Source organism: Micrasema longulum, unplaced genomic scaffold (genome assembly GCF_059751315.1).
Source record: "Micrasema longulum isolate JH-2025_06_02 unplaced genomic scaffold, ASM5975131v1 h1tg000319l, whole genome shotgun sequence".
Classification (NCBI taxonomy): Eukaryota; Metazoa; Arthropoda; class Insecta; order Trichoptera; family Brachycentridae; genus Micrasema; species Micrasema longulum.
Window position 1 is genome coordinate 726,816 of NW_028277523.1, and position 27,558 is coordinate 754,373.

Here is a 27,558-nt window from a genome sequence, read left to right on the forward strand (position 1 = left end):
TGCGTAGTAATATAAATATGGAACGTGTGAAGATAACTAAATATGGGATGCGTTCTTGAATATATTGGTAGAATGTGTGTAGATACTTGAATATGGGATGCGTAGTTAAATATATTGGTAGAATGTGTGTAGATACTTGAATATGGGATGTGTACATGAATATAGAATGTATGTAGTACTTTAATATATTGGTAGAATGTGTGTAGATACTTGAATATGGGATGCGTACTTGAATATATTAGTAGAATGTGTGTAGATACTTGACTATGGGATGCCTACTTCAATATTATAGAATCAGTGTTGAAACTTAATTTATTATAGGATGCGCTCTAGAATACACAGATAAAATCGTCATGATCGTAGAACAACGACGCATGTAATTTTCATCACTTTAATGAGAGCGGTTTAATTTTTTTTTCGACACTTTATGTTACAACCTGATCAGTACAAATGTATATCATTTGATACTTGGGTTAGTTACAAAGATTTTTTTTTATCAAATATAAAAGAAAGTCAATGTCGCATTTTTCGGTTCATTTTTTTTTTTTCATTTTTGTATATGAAATATTTGTAGATACCTAATTAAATATGGAGTTTAGATATTTGAATATGGGATATGTAAGTATTAATTTTAATTATTTTATATTTAAAGTTGAGAGCATAATGCTTGAGTATCGGAAGATTACCACTAACGAACTTGCTCGTCATATTCCTGGGACTTCCAACACCACAATTCACAAAATTTCAACTGAAAAATTAGGCTATCGAAAGGTGTGTGCGCGGCGGGTACCACAAATGCTCACAGAAAACCACAAGCAGAAACGTGCTGAGTGTGCCCAGCAGTTTCTTCAACAGTAAGAAGACAAGAAGGAAGAATTCTTGGATTCCATTGTTACAGGCGACGAAACATGGGTGTTTCACTTCACCCCCGAAACCAAGCAGCAATCACGTGAATGGCGTCATTCAACTTCACCGAAGCCGAAGAAGTTCAAACAAATGCAGTCTGCTGGGAAAGTCATGGCAACCGTCTTTTGGGACAGAAAAGGCCTGCTCTTAATCGGCTTTTTGCCTCATGGAAAAACAATAAATTATAGTTATTGCGAAATATTAAGAAAACTGAAACGTGCGATCTAGAACCGCTAGAGAGGAAGATTGTCCAGTGGTGTAAGGCTTCTTCATGGCAACGCTCGACCTCATGTCTCAAATCAAACTCAAGAACTGCTGACAGATTTTGACTGGACTGTTTTGCCCCACCCACCCTACAGTCCGGACCTAGCCCCTCCTAATGATTACCACTTATTCCCAAAATTAAAGGAACACTTGGATAAAATGCGCTTCCATACTGATGATGAAGTCAAGGAAGAGGTTATTCGTTTTCTCAGAGGAATGGCGGCAGAATTTTACGACTTGGCGATACAAAAATTGGAGCATCGTCTGCAAAAGTGTTTAGACAAAAACGGCAATTCTGTAGAAAAATAAAATAAATTTTAAGCTTTTAAATGATGTATAATGCTAAGAAACAATAAAACTATATATTTTTTTAAATATGGGAATCTCATTTTATGATTGACCCTCGTAGATATTTGTTGGTAAAACAAAAAAAAAAAAAAACTACACCAAGAACTTTTATAGTGTAACAAATATAGGCAAAACATCATATCACGTGCTTTAATTATAAGAAGTTGATAAATTGATATTTTGATATGATGGAGAAGCGGTCATTTTTTGTTTATTTTTTTATTTCACATTTTACATAACACTTATGTTTTTAGATATGAATACCTCACTGGGCACAACCCGTGTCGGGGCATTCATTGACATGATTTAATATGTACCTATGGTGTCTAAAAAAATTACAGAAAATAATAATTATTCATACTTAAATCCACACAGATATACTCGTAAATACATTGAAACGGTAGAAGAAATAAATCGTCCAGACATCTAGAGATAGATCAGATAGGAGTGAAGTTCTCTCGTATAGTGAAAGTGGTTTGTTCAGGATACGGATGCTGTCCGATTTTGAGCAGCCGAAAGCACAGTGGACTTGCTGTACTTCAAATTTAACATGTTCTCCAGCACCTCGGCGAAATCAGCAAATACCAAATGTTCTAAATGAAAATCATAAACAATTTTTGTAAATGAAAATCATCATGTTTGATTTCACGTGATAATATTTATTTGACGTTTAATCATTAGTGAGGCCAGATATAAAGCAAGGTGTAAACGCATGCGAAAAATGAAAATTCCCATGTTAACTTAAGATGGGTCTGATTACACCCAATAGTATAAAGAATGATCGATTATGTGAGAAGTAATTTCAGTCACCTTTCTTAACGAAGTCATCAGATATCATACACAAAATTTTACCACCTGTTTTTTTATGATTCAACGTATATTGAAATTATAAAATAACATTGAAAAACCCACAAAAAATGCCTCACAGGCTACGTTTAAAACTGGGTCTAAATATGACCCACCTCCCGCCACTCACGTATTTTTTGAGCCACCGGGGTTTAAGAGTTGATCACTCTCTAGGGGGTAGAAATGTTTCAGAATAGCATCCCAGGGCTGAATTCTGATCTTTTCTACTCCCTAGAATAAGACATTTTAGCCCTACGGGAAATTGGATACAAAATTGTTATTTTTTTACAACACGTTGAAAATGGCCGTCAAAATTGAAATATTTGGGTAAATTATGAGAACGCAATTATTTCTTTTTAATAAATCAAAAAAAAAAATCTTGCGTGCAGTGAAAATTAGAGCATTAAATTGTACCGCAAAGTTTCTTAATAAATGAACGAAAAAAAAATAATATTTTAATGAAAACGCACTACTTTTAACGACGTCACTGGTTCATATAAACCAACCAATGATATGAGAGCTGTGTAGGATATCCGGTTTGCTAACCTTAAATGAACCAGTCGAGAGAACGTCAACTCTGACGTCACTCGCGGAGGTATTTTAGAAATGTAAAAAATCATAGCGCTGATAATATGATCTATAAATATAAAAAATATTTTTTTAGCTTAGTTTGATAGTTTATTATTATTTGAAAGTATGATAGTTTATTACAAATATAAAATATATAAAAAACGCACTGAACTTCCTCATTCTGGCCACACTGGTGATTATACGTCAAAATATTATAAACACTTGAAACCAAACAGGGTGGTTTTTTATTTAGAACATTATTGCGGCCTTAAGCATTACTCAAAACACTTAATTAGGTTAAATTGATCAAACCGTCTTCGTTTTTTTCCGCTTTTAAACAGTTTTATATATTTTATTTGACGTTTAATCATCAGTTTTGTCATCGCATTAAAATAAAAATCCTCAAATTAACAAGTGTCTAGGGGTAGAAAAGATTCAGAATACCACCCAAGGTCACGAGACCTGCAAATGCTTAGACTTACATATTCCCTTTTCACAATTTCCAAAAAAGTTCTTCATTTCTGTGTAATGTGTACCAATAATAATAATAATCGTGGTTTATTAACAAAAAAATACAATTTCTTTATATACTACATATTATATACATACTTAGGTAATAGATTTTTCTGGATTATGTCTAGTCTGCTTAGCTAGGTACAACCTGTTTTAAGGCAGACATTTTTATGCAAAAACAAATAAAAACACGACTCCGTACAAGTTAATTTATTATAGAGTTATACGATATTTAAATATACCATTTTTATTTTAGAATGTTTTTTAGTAAGTGTTCCGATTTTCTCTAGGTAAATCCAGTAACCATTTTTTTAGAAATTAATTTGAATGAATCCGTGTCATGGTTTTGCAATTTTCGGGTAACATATTGTAATATTTTGGGGCCCAGAGACCTGATATTTCTTTGCTCGAATGCAGAGTTTGTGGTAGACCCCTGACCATGACTCATCCTTTAGTTTAATTTCTGGCAGTGTTTCTTTTGGGATTCGGGAGAACAATTGAACGTTGTTATGCAGAAAGCAGCCAGTCCACAATTTAAAAAAAATATATATTGGTGTTATCGAGTGCAGTTAGGTTAATTCTATGTTCTGCTAAAAACACTCGGACCGTTTTCATACTAAAAACTGTAATAATCACCGTCTTAAAATAGTGTCGATCACAAAAATGGCATTTCTTAATATGCAGAAAACACCCACAGCACTAGAAAAATCTTACAGTACTTTAAAAAGCATTTAAACTAGTCAATTACATAATTAAATTCTTGTTTGTAATATTAAAAAAACCTGATGTATTCACCGTTTATCATTTGTCAAAGTCAAAAACATTCCAACTGTAGTGTAAATTTCATTATTGACTCTTTTCATAAAAGTGCTATTATCTCAGCTTCACTTTTCTATGGCTGGCTGCTTTCTGCATAACTACGTTCAATTTCCGTTCACAAACATAATTATTCTAGATACATATAATTGCTTTATATCTAATATATCTCATTCCTCGAACAACTTGACGCTGGGGTAATTGAAGGGCTTTTTAAAAAATATTTTAATAATCGATTTTTGAGCAGATTCGAGAGGTTTTAATATTGATTTATTAGTGCCATTCTATTATGCCATAAGTTATAATTGAGTTACATAAAATATAATATAGTTATTTGAGTTTGATTAGGGACAAGATGTTACGACTTGAAGATTAGGGAAAGTTTTCTAATTTTTTGTGTTATGTATTCTATGTGTTCTGTCCGATTAAAATATTTATCAATAATTATTCAGAAATATTTTAAATGGTGTACTGATTCGAGTATTTCAGAGCAGATTTTTAATTGAAGGTTTTGTTTAGGCTGTCCCATTGTGGTTTTACTGAATGTTATGTATTTTGTTTTGTCGATATTTAAAGTTAAGAGATTGCTATCCAGCCACATTTTTATTGTATTGACACCGTTTTGAGCCGCAGAATAAATTCGAATGAATCAAATTTTGCTCTTCAAATATTAAAATCCACTGGGTTTGTTATTGTGACGGATGCGTGAATAACTTTTGGCGCATCCGGAAAGTTGACTTGGCGAACGTCTCGGGCAAGATTCGAACCCAGCTCCATATCTACTGCCCCGACTCCGCCAGACGCAGACGTAATGTCAACTCGTAAAACAGCGAACAATTTTCTTTTCTTTTCTCGACCTAACAACGTAGAATATCTACAAAAATGCCATCTTGTTCACGTCGATAGTTTTAAACATTTTCTAGCGCAGTTATTTAAGTCGGGTGGTGGTAAAAAATTGCTCCAAAGTTAAAAAAATTCAATCACAAAAATATTCGGAGTTTGTTCAAATGTTTGTACGGTACATTCACGGAGACTGGACGCTGTGCACGTGCAAACCACGAGCCCACTGCGTGATATCGCATGATTGGCCCATTTCACACCACTGCAAAAATCTACACGGCATGATAAAAATACAATACGGTGGATCGATATTTATTGTTTTACAATTATTTACTTATTTAATTCCTGGCAAACGCAATAACCAGTACACCATGAGACCGACTAATCTCCAGGCGATTTCATTTAGTATGATTTTTTAACTGAAAGTACTTGCTAAATTTAAATAATGATTTTAATAAAATTATCATTTTCTTTAGCACACTCCTGTCTTGTTTTAAAGGTCGTATCCATCTCATAATCCGCTTCCCATACTTACAAGACAAAAATGTTTGATTTATTTGCTCCATACGCAGCGTTATATTTACTAAACATTTAAAAAACAAAATAGAATAGAATTCATTCGTAAAAATACCTTGATAAAGAACCTAGTATAGCTTTAAAACCGATCGGTAGAAAAAAAAAATAAGGGGTTAAAAACAAAGTTCTTTTATTTTATTTTATTATTATGAATAACCACAAAGTTAGAGCAACAAGCACAAAATTTAAATATAAAAATATTCATTAAATAATTGTTGCAATTTAGAATTAAAAGACAAAATAAACTTTTTTTTCAAAATTCTGACCAAACAACTGGCTGACCCTAGTCTTTGGATACGAATGTTGATTTTATTTAATTTAATAACAGTTATTAATAGTCCCATAGATTGTGGAGTAATTTTTACAATAATATTACCTAATGATAAAATCTACGATTTCTCGGCTATGTCCAATTTCATTTTGATAGTAATGCGTCATAATAAATAGTTTTACGCGCAATTTAAGAAACATTGAGGTATATAACTAGAGTAAATATGAGCGTTTGAAAATAATCCCTCAACCTGCGGTCAATTGCCATATAACAATGTTTGATTATGTCCAAATGCTTGCAGACTGGCTGGATTTCCTCCCTAGGGAGTTGTTCATATTAAAATTTATTTCAACAGAGAGGGAAAAAATTTTGAGAAGGGAATATGGAAGTCTAGGCATTTACAGGGCTTATGACCTGTCATTGGCTGGTTTAAGTGGCCACTTTACACACTGTGTAACATTCACCATTCTGCCCAAGTTTGAACATCCACATTTCCTCAACTCTTCCATCTGTTGACTTTTGTGAAGTAAAAGAGCTGAAACCTTTATCACGTGGGTGAGATTCATCCGGCTGAACCAAATCACCTACTAGGCAACACCTGAAAACAATTTTCCAATTTTTATACTTCTTCTTTTACCAGGTAGTTAAATCAACAATGTTTGAGTATGTCCAAATGCTTGCAGACTGGCTGGATTTCCTCCCTAGGGAGTTGTTCATATATAAATTTATTGCAACAGAGAGGGAAAACATTATCGAGAAGGGGATATGGAAGTCTAGGCATTTACAGGGCTGTGTAACATTTACCATTCTGGTGTAAAGTGGCCACTTAAACCAGCCAATGACAGGTCATAAGCCCTGTAAATGCCTAGACTTCCATATTCTCTTCTCGAAAATGTTTTCCCTCTCTGTTGCAATAAATTTATATATTTTCAATTTCAATTAGTCGTTCTTTGTTTATGTAATCATCTATTTAATGTCGTTTTTGTTTTGGATTCCAAATTTATAATATTACTTTTTTTTTCATAAAGTGTAAGTAAGTTTGTGTTTGTCCATTTAGTCAGCATAGTTAGGTCATCGTTTATGTCTTTGTTTGTTAATGCGTCAGATTGATTTTTGTAAAATAGTCCAATGTTGTCGGCATACATAATTATTTTCCCTTTAAAATTGTACAGTGATAAGTTCATTTTGAGAATAATGCGTAATCGCATCATCAGAGTTCATTTTATAAATATGCAACACATTTAATAAATAGTTTTACGCGCATTTTAAGAAATGGGTGTTGTTGTCACTTATGCACACGACGTGTATTTGGGAGTATGACGCCGCTCCATCGCTCGCTGTTTCCCAAGGCTCTACCATATCGAGGCATTGCACGAGATTATCGGAGGCGAGTCGTCATCACTGTGATAGCGACAGCAACCCACACGAGGACTCGACAATTAGTGGGTGATCATGTCCAAAAATTCCACATCCCAGCGCAAACATCAAAACGTCATTCGATCAAACCGAATCACTGACGTTAAATAAAAAGGCACGTTATTCTTATACTGGCTGCATTTAAAATACATAAAATATTGCGTTGTCCTCAACAGGTTGGAATAATTTTTTAGCAAATCACTATACACATTCAATTCAGGTATGAGAGATTGTAAGGACGATTAAGGTATTTGCATAGGATTGTTTCTACTGTTGGTATTAGGATAATGGTTTTTGCGAGGAGTTCAGTACTTTGACGAAAAGTCATTTCGCCTGAGTTCGATAGGGATCGTGTTAGGATCTGTGTTATGATTTTATTTTATTTATTTGGATAACCAACAGCTATAATTATCTTTGTATATATTACAAAAAAAAAACAAATAAGCCAATTATAGGTTTTCACAAGTAGCATCACAGTGAGTTAAAAAGATTCTCGAACATAAAATGAATAGTAATTAAATGTAAATTAAAAAGAAAAAATACTACGAATTATTTCGAAAACAAACGCCGTGCGTCATTAATAATTTGATGTTCCTCTGTGATTTGGTATAGATACGTATTGTTTTTCTTCTGTTGCTTGAGTGCATGTTGTATAGAGCAAATTATTTTAATGTTTCCTATATGTATTTGGGTTTTGTGTCGTTGATTCATTTGTTTGTATTACTACGTTTTTCTTCCTTTCCGAGGCGGGATCTGGAGCGTGCGGCCGCGGTCTCAATTTGGAACTAACACTGTATTCCTTCACTGTCATACTGGGAAATTAGAAAAAGGTGATTGTGCTGACCATGTGTATTTGATTGATCACAAATTGACAATACTGCAGTGAGGGGTACAATGAAAGTTTTTAAAGTATCTTTGTTTTGTTATTTCCGTGGTTTGATTGTAAGAAAATATTAAATTTTTGCTTAATTAGTTTTTTAAAAATTGATATTGATATGCGAAACTGAAGAAAGACTCAAGTCTTTATGAACAGTTTCGGGAAAGGGGTAGATGCTTTCATTGTATACACATTCAATCAATCATTCGTGTAAGAAAAAGGTGTATATCTAGATATTAAGTTCATATTTTTAGCTTCTGCGAAACTTGTTTCCATAAATACCTAGCTCGCTAGTTGGCAAATTCAAAAGTTTGAATAACGAACTTGACCCTTTGAGACAATATGTACGTTCAAACGAATAATTTAATTAAATTTAAATCCAATCCGCATTTCTTTTTTAATAAATACTTGCGTTCTTATTATGGGCCATTTTCTACGATTTGTGAATAACTCACAATTAAAAAAGGGGAATCAAGTTGGGGTAGAATGGGATTCGAACAACGGACCTTTGAGCCGTGAGTCCGAGCAATAGCCACAGGAGCACAACCTGATTCAAGTTCGATTTCTCAGGCATTCAGATGCTGACAAGGCTTTACACGGTTGCTCCCTCCCTCTCGGAATTTAGGGCGCTGTAGCTCGAGATTTTAAAACCTAAATATTGAAACTTTTTATTTTACTATCTGAGATAGATATGTTTTAATCATCATGAATTGCCACAGCCAATATTGTTGCCTGGTTTGCGTAGCATGCGATGTTAACGACCTTATATCACGTAGTTCTAGATTTATAACTTCCTCCGTTCTTGAAAACGTTTTAATACATTTATTTTGTTTGTGTAAGAAAAGTTTTTTGTGTAAAACTTGTTTTGTCTCTTTGCTGTTCTTAATATGTAGGTACCTTTAAAAAAAATATAATAATATTTAAGTCCCTAATTGATTTGTAGTAACTCCTGGGAATGTAATTCATGTATATTATACTTTGTAAAATGATTTGTATTTTAATTATTTTACCTAAGATAAAACAAGGGAGTCCGTTTTTTTCCGTTTTGAAGGTAAAAGTGCAGAAATTATTGTAATAAGTTGTTTTATACGTAAATAAAACACAGGTCAACTTTCGTCATAAAAATGCTTTTTGTAGTTGAAATAACAATATGAAGTCCTTTGTTCTATGTTTTAGCGCAAAAAAATCAGTAGTTCCTGACATTTTATTTTGATATGTACTGTCATTTTAAAAATTATTCATAGAAATACAGTTATTGTTTACGTTTAATATCAAATGCCACTTGTTCTGTGACCTAATATGTTTAAATTTATGGATGTTATCATTATTATTGTCATTTTTTATTTGATAAACTGGATTTTAGTACGTACATATTTGCAAATGATATTTTTTTCCCATACTAATAAAAAAACACCCTTTGAAACCTAACGTACGTTCAAAATATACCTATCAATGACTTCAGAACTACAGAGGGAAAAAAAACGAAGTTTTTCAGCTATTTTTAGCAACTGCCAGATTTAATTCATGTTTCAGCGGGCTAAAAACCTAACTAATTATGTATTTCTCTGTGTCTAGGGGAACAAATACATAAACAGCTATGAATATGAAATAGAACCAGAACACTGGACAAGCATTTTTGACTCGATGGTACTCTAAGGTAAAAATCCTGAAAAAACAAAATCGAGTGGAGATAAGACCACCTCATTTTGTAGTGGTGGGTGCGTTCGCCTACCATTCTTAAAGTCCAGGGCCGCGATTATGAATGACTATCTTCATCGGTATATACTGAGTCGGTTTAAACTAATATCGATATTTATGTACGAAAGTGTGTATATTTGTAACCGGTAATTGAACATGTTTAGAGAAACAAACATATCCTATTTTTCATACAGAAAACTTAATTTTACTTTGTATATATAATTGAAGATAAATTTTAACTTCCCATTAAAATACTTTGCCTGGGTTCGATTCCTGGCAAAGTACATGAGAAATGTTGGTTTTATAAGTGGTTTTAAATTACAATATTTAAATATTCCTGTTCTGATACCTAAAGCGTAAGACTTCATGTGACAAATGATCGAGAGACCCTGCATTTGGTGTGCCTACCTATCCAGTGCCGTATGCACCATCAGGTGCGGATGAAGATGTGATGATGATGATGATGAGATGGATAGTATTTTATAGGAAGGAATTTACATGTCTAGGCATTTACAATGCTAGTGATTTTTTTCATTAAAAAATGCTTTCCTGGTTTTCTACAAATTGTGGTCTAATGGTCAGCGCTTTTGCCTACCATTCAAGAGGTTTGAGATCATGAAATGAGATGTCAACGAGGCTTTTTTTCGTTGCAGGCAATCGCTCTGGTAATGAATTAGACTATGGTCTATGGTCTTCTAAACTTTAAATTTTTTATTTTTTTTGTAATTTGATGATTTTCAACATGTACTACTTAGCAATGAGTCCAACAGGGAGAGACATTTTCATTAACAATAATAAAATCGAAGTGGTTGATAAATACATATATCTTGAACACAAAGTCAAACTCGGTAAAGATAACCACACAAAGGATTTACCAAGAAGAAAAGGGCTAAGTTGGGCTGCTTTCGACAAACTAAAATATATTTTTGAAAGTAAGGAAGTCCTTATATGCTTAAAAAGACAAGTCTATGAATCGTGCACATTGCCGGTGACGACAAGTGGACTAGAAACCATGTCTGTTACACTGAAAAGTAGCCAGAAATTAATATCCACACAACGACCCATAGAAAGACAGATGCTCGGTGTATGTCTAAGAGACAGAATAAGAAATGAAGTAATATGGCGCCAAACTGGAGTCATGGATATTATGCATCGTGCAGCAAAATTAAAATGGCAGTTGGCCGAACACTTAGCGAGACAAAATGATGGCAGGTGGACACTCAGAATGATAAAGTGGAGACCATGGGCACACAAAAGAAGTATTAGAAGGCCACAGAAAAAATGTGTTGATGATATTGCCTCTATAGCCGGTGAAACATGGATGATGAAAGCGGATAATAGGAAGGAATGGAGACGTTTGGAAGAGGCCTTTATCCAGCAGAGGAGAGAACAAGGCTGAAGAAAAAAGAAAAAGGGAAGAAAGACTACCTAGCAAAGCTATATTGAAGTTTTTGTCTTGACTGCGCATTAAGCCCTTACATTAATTCCTTATTTTTCAACTGAAATAATTTTAACATATTATTAATATTTTAAGCATAAAATGTGTGGTCTAACATTTTACTAAATGTTATTAAATATGTGTAAATAACCACTTGCCGACTTTTAAATGTCTACTGGTTTCGAGACGTATCCGTCTCTTTGTCAGCACACCAATTGAACCAACATGCAAAACCCTCTGTACACCTTCATCATAGATGTTGCACAAAAATATATAACCAACATGCCATGCATTTTAATGGGCAAACCTTAATTAATTTATTAAAATTTATCAGTCATTCTCACCTTGTGTTTACTGCTACTCGTGTCGCCATTTTATCTCTAACAGTTAGTTTAGTTTTAGTTTTTTAGTTTTTTTTTGTTAGTTTACACACTTTCTGTCATAATTATCCTTGGGAATTTTTCGCCTCAGTATCTTGAAAGGCTGATTTCAGCAAATAATAGTCTTTTAAGTAATACTTTTTTGTATTATTACAAAAGTTTAGAGTCTAGTGCAGTTTTTGAATTTCCTAAAAAACTAATAAATTTCTTTTTTAGATATATAATTTAAAGTTGAAAGTTCAAGTCTGACTCGCTCAAACTTAAATTCTGCATTTCAGGCCAAAACTTATGTAGCTTTCATTAATGATTCGAAGCTGATTTTGGCGTGAAAGTACAATTTTAAATAATGAGTTTCAAAAAAAAATCTCAAAAAACCTTTCATTTTTTTTTCTTTTTTTATTGAAAACCGATCAGGTCAAAAATGTTTAAAAACCCATTTAAAAAATCATAACTTGAAAACTACGCAAAATCGCGGAACATACATGGTGGTGATTCGGATACCCCTGAATACAAGGCACCTACATTTTACCTTTGGACGTCACTTCTCCGGCCATCCTGTATAAACAAAACTTTTATTTTATCAGTTGATTGAAAAAAATGACCGCCGATGTACAATAATTGACGTAGTTACGCAGAAAGCATCCAACCCTCAAAATGCTAAAATTGGGTTTAATGCCGATTTCAATAGCACATTGTGATATCTTCACGAGCTGAAAACTGAAAACTAAAGAAATTAAAAAATATATTTTAAAAAAAGAGCCACAGATAACAGTCAAACCACTTGGACGTTCTTAAAGTTAATATAATAGTGAAAGCTGTGACGTGGGTTAGAAATTTCTTTTATTGGCAAAAAAGTATAGCACTTGGAGTTTGGACGTTTTCAGCACACAAAGATATCGTAGTATGCTATCAAAACCGGCATTACTCATTTTTAGCATTTTGAGGGTCGGACGCTTTCTGCATACGCCCCATTTACACAATGTACAAAATATTAAATAAATGTTTCAAAGTGTTAGTTTCTCGTGTAATATCAAGCAAGACTCCGTTTTGTGAATGTTTAATTAACATGCAAGGCGACAATCAGTTCCAGCGGTGAGTAATGACAAGTGAATGCCAAATACCAGGAATATCCACCGTTAGTAACCAAATCATCAGCCAGTTGATGAGGTAACCAGAAGGCAACTCACGGCTCTCCACTCTCCACCTCACCAATCTGTTGACCTCACCGACAACAATATCGTCATTCTACTCTACGGGCGGATGGACAAATATAACGAATCATTTTTGTTTACATCTGCGAAAAAGACCGATTTTAACAAAGAAATCCATTATACTTATATCTGCAGAAAATGCATATTCATTACTTAAGATTTTTTTATTTATTTTATCTAATTCACACTAACGTCTGGAGAGCTTTTACAAGTATGGAACATAGATTACTTTTTAATACTTTTAGAATTGCTTTTTAAAACAATATATTGCCTTTCTTACGCGTCATTATTTTTAAATATGTATTTAAATAAACTTAAATTTATCGTCTTATATTTCATTAAAGATTCTCCTCATTTCTTTTAATCCCTTAAAATATGTATGGACATGTATGTTTTTTCTTTTTGAAAATGTTTTTTTTTTATGCGTCTGAGCATTTTTTGAATTATTTATTTTAATTCTTACCTTTTAATTAAATCACTCGAAAACAAAATACATAACATATAAAACTAATAATAAAACTATATGTAATCCAAATCTTTCCTTAACTATTCACAGCTGTAATTATAATAACCAAATTCCGAATATTGAATGTATTAGTAAATTGTTGGACAAAGTAGATTCAATTAAATATTTGGGAATTTATATAGATGGGAATTTAAGATGGACTAATCAAATTGATCATATTTATTAAAAATAAATTGAAAAAGCAAATATACTTTTTTAAAACTATAAGAAATATAATTAGCCTTAAAGAATTTGTAGCCGCGGTTTGCCGACCACTGGTATAGTACACAAGTTAAAACAAGTGTGAAAGATCAGTAACACAAAAGAGATATGATATTATATTTTATTTATTTTATTGGGTGAACAAACAGTATGTACACAAATATTGACAATTTCTTTGTATATTAGTGCAGGACACTCATGCACACATCAAAAAAATTGTTTGCACTCAATACAATAATTTAAATTATGTTAAATATAATAAATGTAAAAGAAACTCAATGAAAAAATATGTTTATAATAATAAAGTTTAATGTCTGAATCTCTCAAAATTTCTATGATTTTTGACCTAAATTTACATACATTGTCACAAAAAATATCAGCTTCGGTAAATCTATTGTTATATTGGTCGCATATTCTAGATATTGTAGATTGTTTCAAATAGTTTGTTGACGCGTTTTCTGTGTAAAACAGAAGATTTTGTCTTGTTGGTCTAGATGGCATACGGAATGGAAGTCTTTCAAGTAGGTTAGGAGAATCAATTTGATTATTTTTTAATTTGAATAAAAATAGCTAGTCTAACGTTATTCTTCAATTTTTAAGAGAGTTTTTTTCCATGGTACTGCATGCTTTTAGCATGGTTAGAGAAGTTAATGTTTAACAAAATAATAAGAAAATTAAAAAGATGCCGATACATTATTTATATCTGTAGATTTGGTAAAAGAAAGACGTCTTACTCATATCTGTAGAAATGCCTGATTTATTACTAAAGTAGAAAATAACGATTCATTGCCTACGTCATCGTCCGTCGTGTTATCTGTAGAGAAACCTGGGCCTGTATTACGATGGAAGGTTAACAGTTCTCTTTAATCAACAGTTCTTCGAGTATGCCCAATGACTTCCTTCTCAAAATACATTACCTTCTCAAAAGTATTTTCCCCCTGTTTGAAAAATCAGCTCGAAACAACTCCCAGGGAGGAAATCCAAACTGTCTACAAACATTTGGACACACTCAAAGCATTGTTGATTAAACTAACTGGTATAAGAGTTATAAAAATTGAAAAATTGTTTTCAGACGTTGCCTAGTAGGTGAAATGATTCTGCCGGATGAATCTCACCCACATGATAAAGGTTTCAGCTCTTTTACTTCACAAAAGTCAACAGATGGAAGAGTTGAGGAAATTTGGATGTTAAAAATGTGAATGTTACTCAGCGTTTAAAGTGGCCACTTAATAAATTGATATATGTATTACGTAATAAAAAAATAAACAAATCGAAACAAAAAAAATGTAAATAAAAATACAGCTAATTACAGGTCATCAGCCCGGTAAAAACCTAGACTTCCATATTCTCTTTTCTGTTTTCTCTCCGTTGCAACAAATTTAGTCCCATTTTATTTTAACTTTAAATTAAAATTATTTTTTTCACATAAAAAATATAATATACATACAATTTCAATCTAAACGTGTTCATTTACAGGTTGCCGATGAAGATACTTTAAATATTCATACAAACATACACATATTCGTACATAAATATTGATTTTACTTTAAACCGTCTCGATATGTACCGATGAAGATATCGTTTGTCGGCCTCGTGGCGTAATAGTCAGCGCGTCTGCCTACCATGGTAGAGGTCTCGGGTTCGATTCCCGAGATGGTTGATATGAAATATTTATAAAAAAAGGGTGTTTTTACCCTAAAATATTTCATAGTTCCTTGACTGGTGCCTGAAGCGTAAGACTGATTATCTTACCTTCATATGCTCTAACTTTAATGTTTTTTTTCATCCATTGATATATTAAAAAAGCCACTTAATTTATTTAAAAATAAATCAAGACTCATTCTTTATGACTGCGATACGATCCCACTTGCTATTTAATGATGCGCACCCTTACACAAACCTGAACACTTAATCCCACACAAATACACACAAACACACCTCTACACTTACTCTCATACAAATACACATAAACACACCCTTTTGTTGTAACACAATTTAATATGGATACTTTTTATTTAGAAACTTCGTTGGTCTGTCTTTAAACCGTATCTTTTTTATGTTATTATATCATTGTCGACTGTTTGTTTCTGTAAAATAAATCAAATAAAATAAAAATAAATATAACAAAAAAATGATCAAGATACGCTAAGATTGGTGTACCAATGCAGTTTCCAATGCACCATTACGTGCGGAAAGGGAATGATGATGATGATGATGAAGATTGCATTTGTTATCGCGGCCTAGAAATGACGACACTTGTCGGTATGTTCCGAAAAGTCAGCTATTACCTTTATATTTTTGTATTGTAACTGTCTTTGCTGTAAGAAAACATAAACCAAGCTGTCTTTTGACATGCCATTGTAAAGCCTGACCATTCTTTTTCATATTATGCGAAAAAATCCAGCGTTGGCGTATCTTTCATAGTTTCTCACAGCAAATAAAAGACGAGTATCGTGATGTAGAACATTAAGGTGATTCTAAACGGAAATATGAAACTTATTATTCATAGATGGCGTTTTCATCATTTTTTATTGAAAAATGCCATTTTTCGTTTATTTTCAACGGAAATTTTACAAAACTTTGTTTGCGGAAACTTTACACTATATTGATTGTAACAAATACCATAGTAAATTAATTTAAATCCTTCACTCAAAATGGTGTACAAAACAAAAAACAACTTATCTTATTATTACTAATAATTAGCAAAAAAAAAACACTGAACTGTATTTCATAATTTTTTATCAATTAAAAAATGTTTAAAAAAAACAAAGGAACGTGGCCTATAAAGAGTCCACAAGGCGTGGTAACGCCCAGCAGTTCGGTTCAGTCAGTCCAACCGGCCCGAAGACTGCTCGACGCAGTCACTCATTTCCAGCATGTAGTTCAAGTGCAGTCTCTTCAACCCATCGTCGCCGTTACACTCGCGCAACACAATTCACTATTTATATTCTACTACTACTACTACTACCATCACGCCATTTCCCCGTAAGGGTAGGCAGAGAGAATGGACCGCCACATACGTCTATCCTGGCACACATTCCTAGCTTCCTCCACATTCATACATCTCGTCACACACGCCCTTCGGTTCTGTCTGCTTTTGACATGACCAGACTTAAGATTTTGGTTTATCTGATCATGCCACGTCGGTCTTGGTCGTCCTCGCCTCACGTTGCCGTTCATTTACGCCATATATACTTGTTTTACCATTCTTTCGTCTTCCATTCGTTCTACGTGACCAAACCATCTCAGAGACCCTTTCTTATTCTTATCAATTATACTTGACTCAGATTTACACTCTCGCCTGATTTCATCATTCGTAACCCTGTCATACATCTATTTATTCACCATGTAAAAAATATGCATTAAACAGCAACCTCGTGTCTTGTGTCACTCTCTAACTAGGGTAGGAGCTCCAACTCTCATCCATCAAATCCTACATATTAAACGTATAATCCCATATTGAATTTGACAGAATAGGTACCGTCATAAATAGTCCAGGTGTTGCGATAAAAGTTGATAATTGCAAACATACTTCCTTGATCAAGTGTTGGTAGGTAACATGCACTATATAACAAGGACTGGGGCTGGCACTATTGAAATACAAAATGCCTATTAATAATCCAAACTAATAATCACTAACGGTTTCAATATTAGGTTTGCGTGAATGGAAAACAATCAATGAGCAAGTTCAGTGCTACGGAAAATAGGATATAAAAAATGTTTGCTTACGCGCGGTAAAAATTATAGCATTTAATTGTACGACGAAGTTTCTCGAAAATGTATGAATTAACTCATAACAATGAACTACTTTTTTAAATTATTTTTTTTAATTTTATTTTCTTTAGAAAGTTTCTATTTATTGGCTCACTGCATATCAATTTATTTGACTATTTTTTGGTACCAGAACTGCATAGCTTTCTGGTCAAAGAACATGGTTCCAGCAGGACGAAGCTACGTCACACACTTCCGACACGTCTGTGCCACGAATTCGTGAAATTTTCTGTGACAAATTGATCTCAAATTGGTCTGCGAGCAGTCCTGATTTGACCGCTATGGACTTTTATTGTGGAAAATCTATAACCGAAAGTTTACGTCGGTATATCTGGTTCTCTGGGGTACTATTCTGAACCGCTCTCGCGGCACGAGAAAACTGTTTTTCTCGTGTATTTTATTTTATTTTTTTTATTTTATTAACATAAACGGCAAATCTGCCTTTTACAAAAATTTATAATACTTACATATTTGGCTTAATATATGTATATATATTGTTTTTAAAACATAAATTTCCTTATACCCAAGATTTAAAAAAAAAAAATTAAACCTCAAAATTATACAAGATTTATATTTAAAAAAGTATTCAACATATTCAGTAGAAAGTTTAAATAATTCAAGAATAAATGCAAAAAAACAAAATTAAATAATAAAACATTCTACAATAATACAACAAGAAAATCATAAGTACTGTTTCATACAGCTGTACAAAGTGAACAAAAAACTGTATGTATTATGAAATGAATGAATAAATAAATATAATTACCATTCACCATTTTGTATGTAAACACGAGATAATACGGCCGCCAGAGCGTTTAGAATTCTACCCCTGGTACAGTTAAAAGAAAATATCCTACACAAAAGGGCGGCCATTACAGAGACTACGTGCCAAACCATCCTGATGAATTTTGCTCTTCGTTTAGATGAGAGAGAAGGATTACATTTAGATGACATTATTTTCAACAATTATTTTCCTAATATGTTCAGTTGTCAATAAATAATACTTTTTTCATTGATGTCCCTCTTTTATTTATATCGCTATATCTAAAAGAAAAGCCTGAATGAAAACTGAAAACTATTTTCAGGCCTTGCCTAGCAGATGAAATAATTCGAATGAATCTCACCTACATCAAAAAAGATTTTGCTTGGGCATAAGTAATATTCTGTTTTTTATTTAAGAACAAAACAACATATTTAACGTGTAGTGTGGCACACAAAATATACATGAGGTGAGGCATACATAATAAAAAAATAATTGTAACGTTAATTGTAAAAAAAAAAGTATGAAATACATTCATTTGAATGTGAATGATGCAAAGCATTATTAACAATTAATAATGTAATCATTGTGCTTCATAAAAATTAAATAATTAAGGAATGTGGATGTTTAAATACAGGCAGAGTGATAAATTAATGTTACCTACCGTGTAAAGTGATTATTCAAACCAGCCAATGACAAGTCATAAGCCGTGTAAACTAGACTTCCATATTCCATTTTTAAAAATGTTCTCCGTCTCTGTTTCGATACAATCAATTAAGTGCATTTAATGTAAATGTATCTAAATTAATCCTGAAGCGACCCTGTTGCCGCGGTACTAACTGCGCAGTGGGCATTGCGCATCCGGCTCGAAAGACAATGGCTGAAGGTGCTTAACCTACAATACAAGGTGAAAACACAAGGTGCTCTTGTGTCTGGTGACATAACTATTATTTCAAATTAGACCGAAATTTAAGTTCGCAATGTTGCCATCATTTACACCAAAACGTAAGATAAGGTAGGTACCTACCTAATGATTTCTGAAGGTCGGAATATTTTTTAAAAATTCAATAGAATGACTAGTAAATGACAAGCAATTTTAGTGGATAGAACAAGGTGATATATTATTGGTATACTGATTGTTCCGTGTCCGATAGAATAAAAAATAAATTTCTGTGTCTAAAATATACCCAGAACTCGGGATGTGACGAGGTAACTCTTAGATAAAAATCCTGGAAAATCACGTTTAGTGAATATTTGTCTCCCCGGTAGTGTAGTCGAGGGCGCATAGGTAAGGCTTCCATGCCAGAAAATGATTTAAATATCATATCTCTATTGGTCTCTTGAGATGCAGATGTTTACCATAAGTTTATGCCTAGGTCTAAAATGAGAAGAATACTATTTGAATTGAGCAAACAAAAATATTACCATGATTTCTTTTTATTTATTAATTTCATAAAGAGTACATGTTTTTGTAAAATTCTAAACATATCTACTTTTACACATCTAGTAAATGTTATCACTGTAACTCTCCAAAAAAAGAGACTAATTCTTGTGCTTGGAGAGTGACTTACACTGTTTTAGTTGTTTATTTTATAAGAGTTTATATAATTTTAAATACGAGTACATGAGAAAGAAAAATAAAAACATAGGACTTATAAAGAAAAAACATAAAACAATAATACATTCATACTAATTAATATTTAATGTTTTTAAAAAAAGCAATACCCCATAATTTCAAAACCACAATATCGAATTAGTCAAAATCCGATTCACTCTAAACTCTTTAGAGCGATAAAGTTGATATTTGGAACGATAGATATTAAGAATAATTAACTGGTTTTATCGAGCAATCTTAATTATAATAAAAATATACAAGGATCTCACGTTTATGAGGATATTTTTCACTGGGGAGAATCACCGTTCATTTACCGGCAAGTCATACATTCGAGTGAGTTTTATCAAACAAGGATGCTTCTGTAGACTGATTTTCTGCGGGTATTGATTTAGGTAACGTCCGCCTCATGCGACAGAGTTGGTTCTAATCACGACTGGCTATAAATACATTCAATAATGTAGTAATCATGATTTAAATATCGTCATTTATGAAGCCCCTAGTATCTCAAATCTCAACACACATAAAACTGCTCGGGTTAAGATGGGCTGGATATGAACAAAGAATGCCAAACGCACGAATACCTAAAATAATCATGACTGGCCATCCAAGGGGTAAAATAATAATTGGAAGACCTAGGCTCAGTTAGGAGTATGACGTTAAAATAAGGTGCAACACAGCTTCCACAAGTTGCAAATTGGAAAACGGCTGCTGAGGACAGGTAGAGTTGGAAGCAAAGGTTGAAAGAGGCCAAGGCTCAAATTGAAATGTAGCGCCATCAAAAAAGAAGAAGAAGAACAGCAAATGGTCAAAATATGCTGCAATTGGTGTATCGATACAATCAAGTGTTTTTTGCAACGCTGGATGCTCAGAAATTGTAGGCATCTAATTAAAATTAGCATTAACAGTCCAGTCCTATTTTTCTTAACCGGTGAACTGGCTTTCGTAAATGTTTCTTCTGTAGTAGGTGAGTTATTTAATGCTGCCGTATTTGCGCTTTCTTGGATATTAACACATTTGTTTTTATTTTTAAAATATAATATTACACATAAAATAAAGCGTTCCGATACTCTAAAATATTATTTTATGTAACGTTCCCATCTTGAGGTTCTATCTTGTTTTCATTGTCCTTGAAGTGACTCACAATACGGCTCCTAATATTGTTATCCTTTATGAATATTTTTCCCCCTAATATACTATTGACTCAAGCGAATTGTTTAGCACAGAAGACACGCGTCTTGGCCATATATTTTGAGCAAACAGTCGAACAATGTGTTGCTGATTCGACTCTAGTCGCCAGCGCCAGATGCCGGCGTGTGAGTGGTGAGTAGGAATGTTCTCGTTCGATTCCGTAGACCGCGGGCAGACGGCATTCCAGCAGTACTTTGTGCCTTATTAAACGGTTATCGCTAATATACCGTTCGCGAAAGAAATGCTATTTAGAATTGTACGAAAATATGCAAAGGAAAGAGGCATTTCCGAGAGAAGGGGCTGACCCACATAGTGCGCGATGGCCCGCAGAACTACTAGTTAGGCTCTAGCCTGCGATGCGCGCGCATCGCGCTCCTATTGGTCGTGTTGCCAACATGGCGGACCATTTTGACACTTCGCAAAAATGCCGGCAAAACGTTTCGTTCAAACTAAGTGACAGTGCAGTGATATTGTACAAACTTGTGCTTAACTAAAAACAGAATTATAATTTTAAAGATATGTCTTTTAATTGCGCGTAATTTCAAGAATTATTTTCCGTTTTTTGTGACACTAACCTTTGATTTAGGAAAAAATGTCGGAAAAACTACGTTCAAATGAATCGATGTTCACAATTTTCAATACCAATTGTACACGTGTGTGACAAATTATGGATAAATTTACCAACTGTGGGCGCTGAGGTAAGTAAGTAATAAAGCATTGTGATTAGAAACAGGTGTTTTTATTCGCATAACGGCTGTTAAATATATTGTTTGAACAATACAACTGTATACAATAAATATGTAATACTGCCTTAAGTTGACAATATTGTTCTGAGAAGCATTTATGCTAGAGCAATCTTTGCAACTCATTTTCTCGGTGTTAAGTAGGTAACTTACCTTTAGTAGACGTACAACGCTTTAACCAGTATATTTTATATATTCAGGCGTGGCACTGTCACATCACCATTAGCATTTTCTAAAGTTCATTGCCATGGATAACATCTCACAATCATTTCCATAAATTAATGTTTCAGAATAAATACACGTAACCTTAATGGCCTCTTTCATACGTAACACACGAAAAAAACTAATAACTTTACAATTTCATCGATTTCATGGGTATTTGTTCTTTTGACAACGCCGTACCGGCAATATCTCTAATTATTACGAAATACAATGCAATTCTTATTTAACCTTTATATCGATGTGTTTTAGCTAAATATAATAAAATAAAAAAACTAATAAAGATACATATGGCCAATTATCTAATTTTGGAATCATTCAAAATCAAAGTATGGCCATCACAAAAAAATATAATATTATGTAGTGTGTCTATTTATGTCTATCATAATACGTTATGTCGCAAGATCGTCAGATATAAATATTTTTGCTATCGTGATTGTACTTTGTATTTTTCCCGTCTTTGTACGTTTTTTATTTTTGTCTTTTTAAAATTATTTCTTTTTTAGTATCATCGCTGCTTGCATTTTTTATTTTCAATCAAATTTATTCATATTTTTATTTTATTTTATATATTTAACGCCCTAAACGGGCTCTTACTTTTGTGCAATTATTACATACAAAATATACAAATACAAAAATGCAAATGGAAAATGCTTTATAAAAATAAACGAAAGAATCATTATAAGTGTTCGAACATATACAGAATAGTTCATTTTACTCAGCGTGGGCACTTAAACAAGCTTATGACAGGTCATAAGACCTATAAATGCGTAGTTTTCTTTATTCGCTTCTCTAGAATTATTTTAATCTCTGTTTTAACATGTTAAATCATTTATATTGACTGTTACCATTAGTTTATATATGATTATAAATAAATTACTTATAAAATTATTACTCGTGTGATTAGGATCCACCTTGATCAAATAGTCCATGAAATGTTCTCCATCTCTGTTGTAATATATTTTTAAAATCTTAATTTGTTGCAACAGAGAGGGAAACCATTTTTGAGAAGGGAATATGGCAGTCTAGGTATTTACAGAGCCTGTGACCTGTCATTAGCTGGTATAAGTGGTAACTTTACACACTGTGTAACATTCACCATTCTGCCTATGTTTACTAGTCCACTTTTCCTCAACTCTTAAATCTGTTGACTTTTGTTAAGTTAAAGAGCTGAAACCACTATCATGTGGGTGAGATTCATCCGGCTGAACCAATTTACCTACTAGACAACGCCTGAAAACATTTATCCAATTTTTATACGTCTTCTTTTACCAGTTACAATGTTTTGAGTATGTCCAAATGTTTGCAGACTGGCTGGATTTCCTCCCTAGGGAGTTATTTAGATCTGAATTTGTTGCAACAGAGAGGTAAACCATTTTCGAGAAGGAAAAATAACTTCCTAGGGAGGTAATCCAGCCAGTCTGCTAACATTTGGACATACACGAGACATTGTTTATTTAAACAATCATTAAGAGGAAACGCGGTCTGACTTTTCTTCATACAAACGTATTCCCGATGTTTCTCCTTGGATTATGGCACTAGAGCAGTGATTTTTTAAATAACATTAAATATTTATCATTGGCGTGTCTCGGTAGATTTGCTTTTTTATTTAACTGTTTATTATGGAATCTAGGACCATCCAAAAACCCATAAAGCGCCCAGTTTTATCTACCGTTTTTGGACGTGCGGTATACAAATATTATAAATGTTTTTAAAAAGAAAAGGTGCCGACAAAAAAAAATTGAGCTTTTTCTAAAAAAAACAACCAAATCGGTTATGTTTTCGGGAGCGGAAAACGGGACATCAAAAAGTCGATTTTGTCGATTATAATTAGCCATAATCAATCCAACGTGCAGTTGCCTTTTTTTATTTGGGAAGGCACTTGCGAGAGAATAACAGAAAAGCAATGTTTAAATATCTATTCATCAAAATTGGCACCTGGCACCGCGTATCCTCATGAGTAAGGTTACCCTAGCTTTACATAGCGATTTTACTGAGGAATGTACTGTGTAGTAGAATTACTAATCACTGTGTAACGTTCACCATTCTGCCTGTGTTTGAACATTATAAACCGTTCAATCTTCTATCCGTTAATTTGTATGAAGTGAGCACCATGTTTTCAAAAGATGGAAGAGTAGAAAAAGATGTTGAAAGGAGAGTGAATGCGGGCAACAAAATGAACAGTGCACTAAGCGTAATAATTGCTAATAAACATATGTCAATCAAAGCTAAACTGGCAGTGCACAGCGGAGTTTTTGTCCCAACGCTTATACATGGAAGGGAAATATGGAACTGGCAGAACAAGGATGAAAGCAGAAAGAACGCGGTCAAAATGCGATCTCTAAAATAAGTGTGTGGTAAATCAATGTATGACAGGGTTACAAATGATGCGATCGGGCAAGAGTAAAAATCTGAGCCAAGTTTAATTGATTATATTGAGAAAGGGTCTTTGAGATGGTTTGGTCATGTAAATCGAATGTATGACTAAAGAATGGTAAAACGAGTATATATGGCGAGGATGAACGGTAACGTGGGACAAGGACGACCAAGGAAGACGTGGCATGATCAGATATACCAAAATCTTAATCTAAACCAACGCATAGCTCCTTTCTTGATTTAGTCGATAATGCTTATCTCAGCCTTGCATAATGTACGGATCTCAACATTTGTGCATCTATCGGACATAGTTTTACCACACATTCGCCTGAGAGATCGCATTTCGACAGCGTTCAGCCTGCTTTCATCCCTGTTTTTCTTAGTCCATACTTCGCTCCCATACATCAAGGTCAGGACTATAACTTCATTGTGAACTGCTAATTTTCCCTCTTGCGACACACATTTATTTGGCAAGGTTGATTTAAGTGCACCGTTCACTCTGTTCCCGGCACTCACCCTCCTTTCAATATATTTCTCAGTCATTCCATCCCTAGTAAATATACTTCCCAGGTGCACAAATTCCTCTACCTGTTTTAGTATAACCCCGTTTACAGTGATTTCACATTTAGTCATACTTTCATTTTTAAAAACCATCACATTCGATTTATCGACAATCATTAGCAAATCGCTTCCCTTGCATACATCGTAGACCTTTGTTACCAAGAATTGCAGTTCCTCTTTGTTGTTAGCAAGAAGCACGGGATCATCAGCATACAAAAGACAATTGGCAGTTAAATCACCCATTTTTGCTCCCATTCTTAAGCTTTTCAGTTCTTTCATATAGTTATCGATATACACGTTGAACAGCTGTGATGACATCACACATCCCTATTTGACTATTTTATGAATGTCAAACCACGATAAGTATGATCCGTTTATTCTAACACATGCTGTGCTGCCTTTATACAGAGAAGCAAAAGCCCGAATCTGGTGGAAGCTCACTCCATACTCCGATAACACCTTCCATTTTTTATATCATGTCAACTCAAACGCTTTTTGCAGATCAACAAATGCGCAGAAAAGTTTCTAGTTTTTAGCAAGAAACTTTTCGGTCGTGTTTCGCAAAGAAAATATTTGATCCATACATCCTCTTCCTTTCATAAATACACTCTGTATATTCCACACTCTATCTTCAGTAACTTTTTAATTTTTCTTACTCTCTCAATCAGTATTCTTCCATACATTTTGCCAACAACGCTAAAAAGGCTGATTGCTCTATAATTTCCGCATTCCACTCTTGAACCTTTTCCCTTATATAAAGGCATAATAACAGCCCTTCTCTTATCTGGGGGAGTGCATTCTTCCCTAAACATTGGTTAAAAAGCTTGTGCAGCCATATAAAATTATTTCACCACCCGCTTTTATAAACTCTGTAGCAACATTATCGAAATCTTGCGCTTTTCCATTCTTCATATATTGGGCAGCACTTCCTATTTCTTTCATTCTTATCTCTGTCGTACCATCATCTGCATTTTAACTTACTTGAGAAGGTGCTGCAGTGTTTATATTTCCTGTTTGTGTTTCATACACCATACATAACAAGGCATACATAACAAGAAAAAAAATAGCAACACAATTTCAATAGTAAAATAAAAATACTTTTTAATTAGAGTAAAAAGAAGCTGTCCTGTGTGAACTTTCTTTCGGTAACACGAAAGATGTCGATATCCGAAGAGACACAGTTCTCTAAAGACATTGCTCTTCCTACTGGTATTACCATTGGCAGACTGGTTCTGCAAGCAGGAAGATAACACAACTTAAGCTGCCTATGTCTAAGGTAAGAGCATAAAGAAAAATAATCTCCGTTACACCTAAGTTGATCGTAATACCATGGATCAATCTGAAAAAAATACTAGTACATAAGCAAATATGCATTTTTTTCTCCAAACTACTGTAGCCAAGCATTTCCAGTATGAAGTCGGACTAGTACAATCGCGGACAGTGGGTATCCATACTCCCTTAAGTAGAGATTCCTCAGAAATTACTTATGAACCACATCCGGTATAAATTCAACTCGTGGGGCTATATTTTCTTAGGTTTGCAAGAAGTAAATCAACACAAAATATCTGACCCATAAAAGGTTAAGAAATGCATTACAAAATTTTCTACAGCTATGATAAATGAATGTCGACATTCATTATTGTGTTATTTTTTTATTATAACCCAAATAAAAGATTTATACTTTCTAAGTATTAGTATGTACATTACCTATTCAAATATTATTTACTGAAAATCAGTCAGTGACTCAGCCGGTAATGTGGGTTTATAGAACGAATCAACTTAATTAAATTCAGAAATTAATTTAACGTTGGTATCAATTTTATATTACCGTACGAACATACCAATACATTTTATAACTAGTAAAAAAATTCAGCTTTGTCATCAAATGGTCAGCGCGTTCTCCTACAGTCTCGGGTTCAATTCCCGACATGGTTGACACGTAAACCTTTATTAAATTGGCTGCCCAATGAGGAAAAATAAGTCAAATTAATAAAAATAAGGAAAAATTCATCTTGAATTTTAAATTTAGCTTAAAAAAACATCTCGTTTTGTTTTTGTTGCTAAAAACGGAGTTATTCGTTTTTTTTTCATTTTTTTTAGTAAGGTTATTTCTTAAAACCCTTTTTTTATTTTAATTTTGTCGCTAATTTATTGGTACTCTTTTTACACTACTTAAAATTTAAAGGGTGAAAAGCCTCGTTTGCAGTTTGGGGGAAATTTAAATAAGTATTTGGTGTTTACACAACTTGTGTCCGTTTTTTTTACAAATTTGAAAATAAGCACTAAAAGTAAAACAAAATAGTAAATGTTATACGTGTTATACGAAAATGTTATGTTCTACAAGATGCTATGTTTGCTTTTACGGTGCTTTTATTATTGTATTTGGTTACAAGCCTTTAAAATGGAATGTCAACAGATGAATGCGAACATTTTTGACACCTCCTTCTGTTCCCATTCAATTGAGGGAATAAAACTGACAAAACTGTTCGCGATATTTTCAATTTGTTGCAAAATAATGAAGGAGAATACATTATTGACTATTTTGATGAAATTCGACTTTCGCACAACTCGCTATTTCGCACATTAAAAAAAAAAGTGTTTTACCAGATTTTTATCGATAATGCAAAA

At 33.3% G+C, this 27,558-nt stretch overlaps 1 protein-coding gene across 1 annotated transcript in view; it reads left to right on the forward strand.

The window, feature by feature from the left end:
• Positions 1-21,193: 21,193 nt before the first annotated feature.
• Positions 21,194-27,558, forward strand: part of LOC148282543 (uncharacterized) — a 60,006-nt gene continuing 53,641 nt past the window's right edge. The window contains exon 1 of the mRNA XM_088224903.1: positions 21,194-21,729. Coding sequence (XP_088081029.1) covers positions 21,646-21,729 — 84 coding nt within the window. The 5' untranslated portion in view covers positions 21,194-21,645. The remainder of the gene's footprint in view (positions 21,730-27,558) is intronic.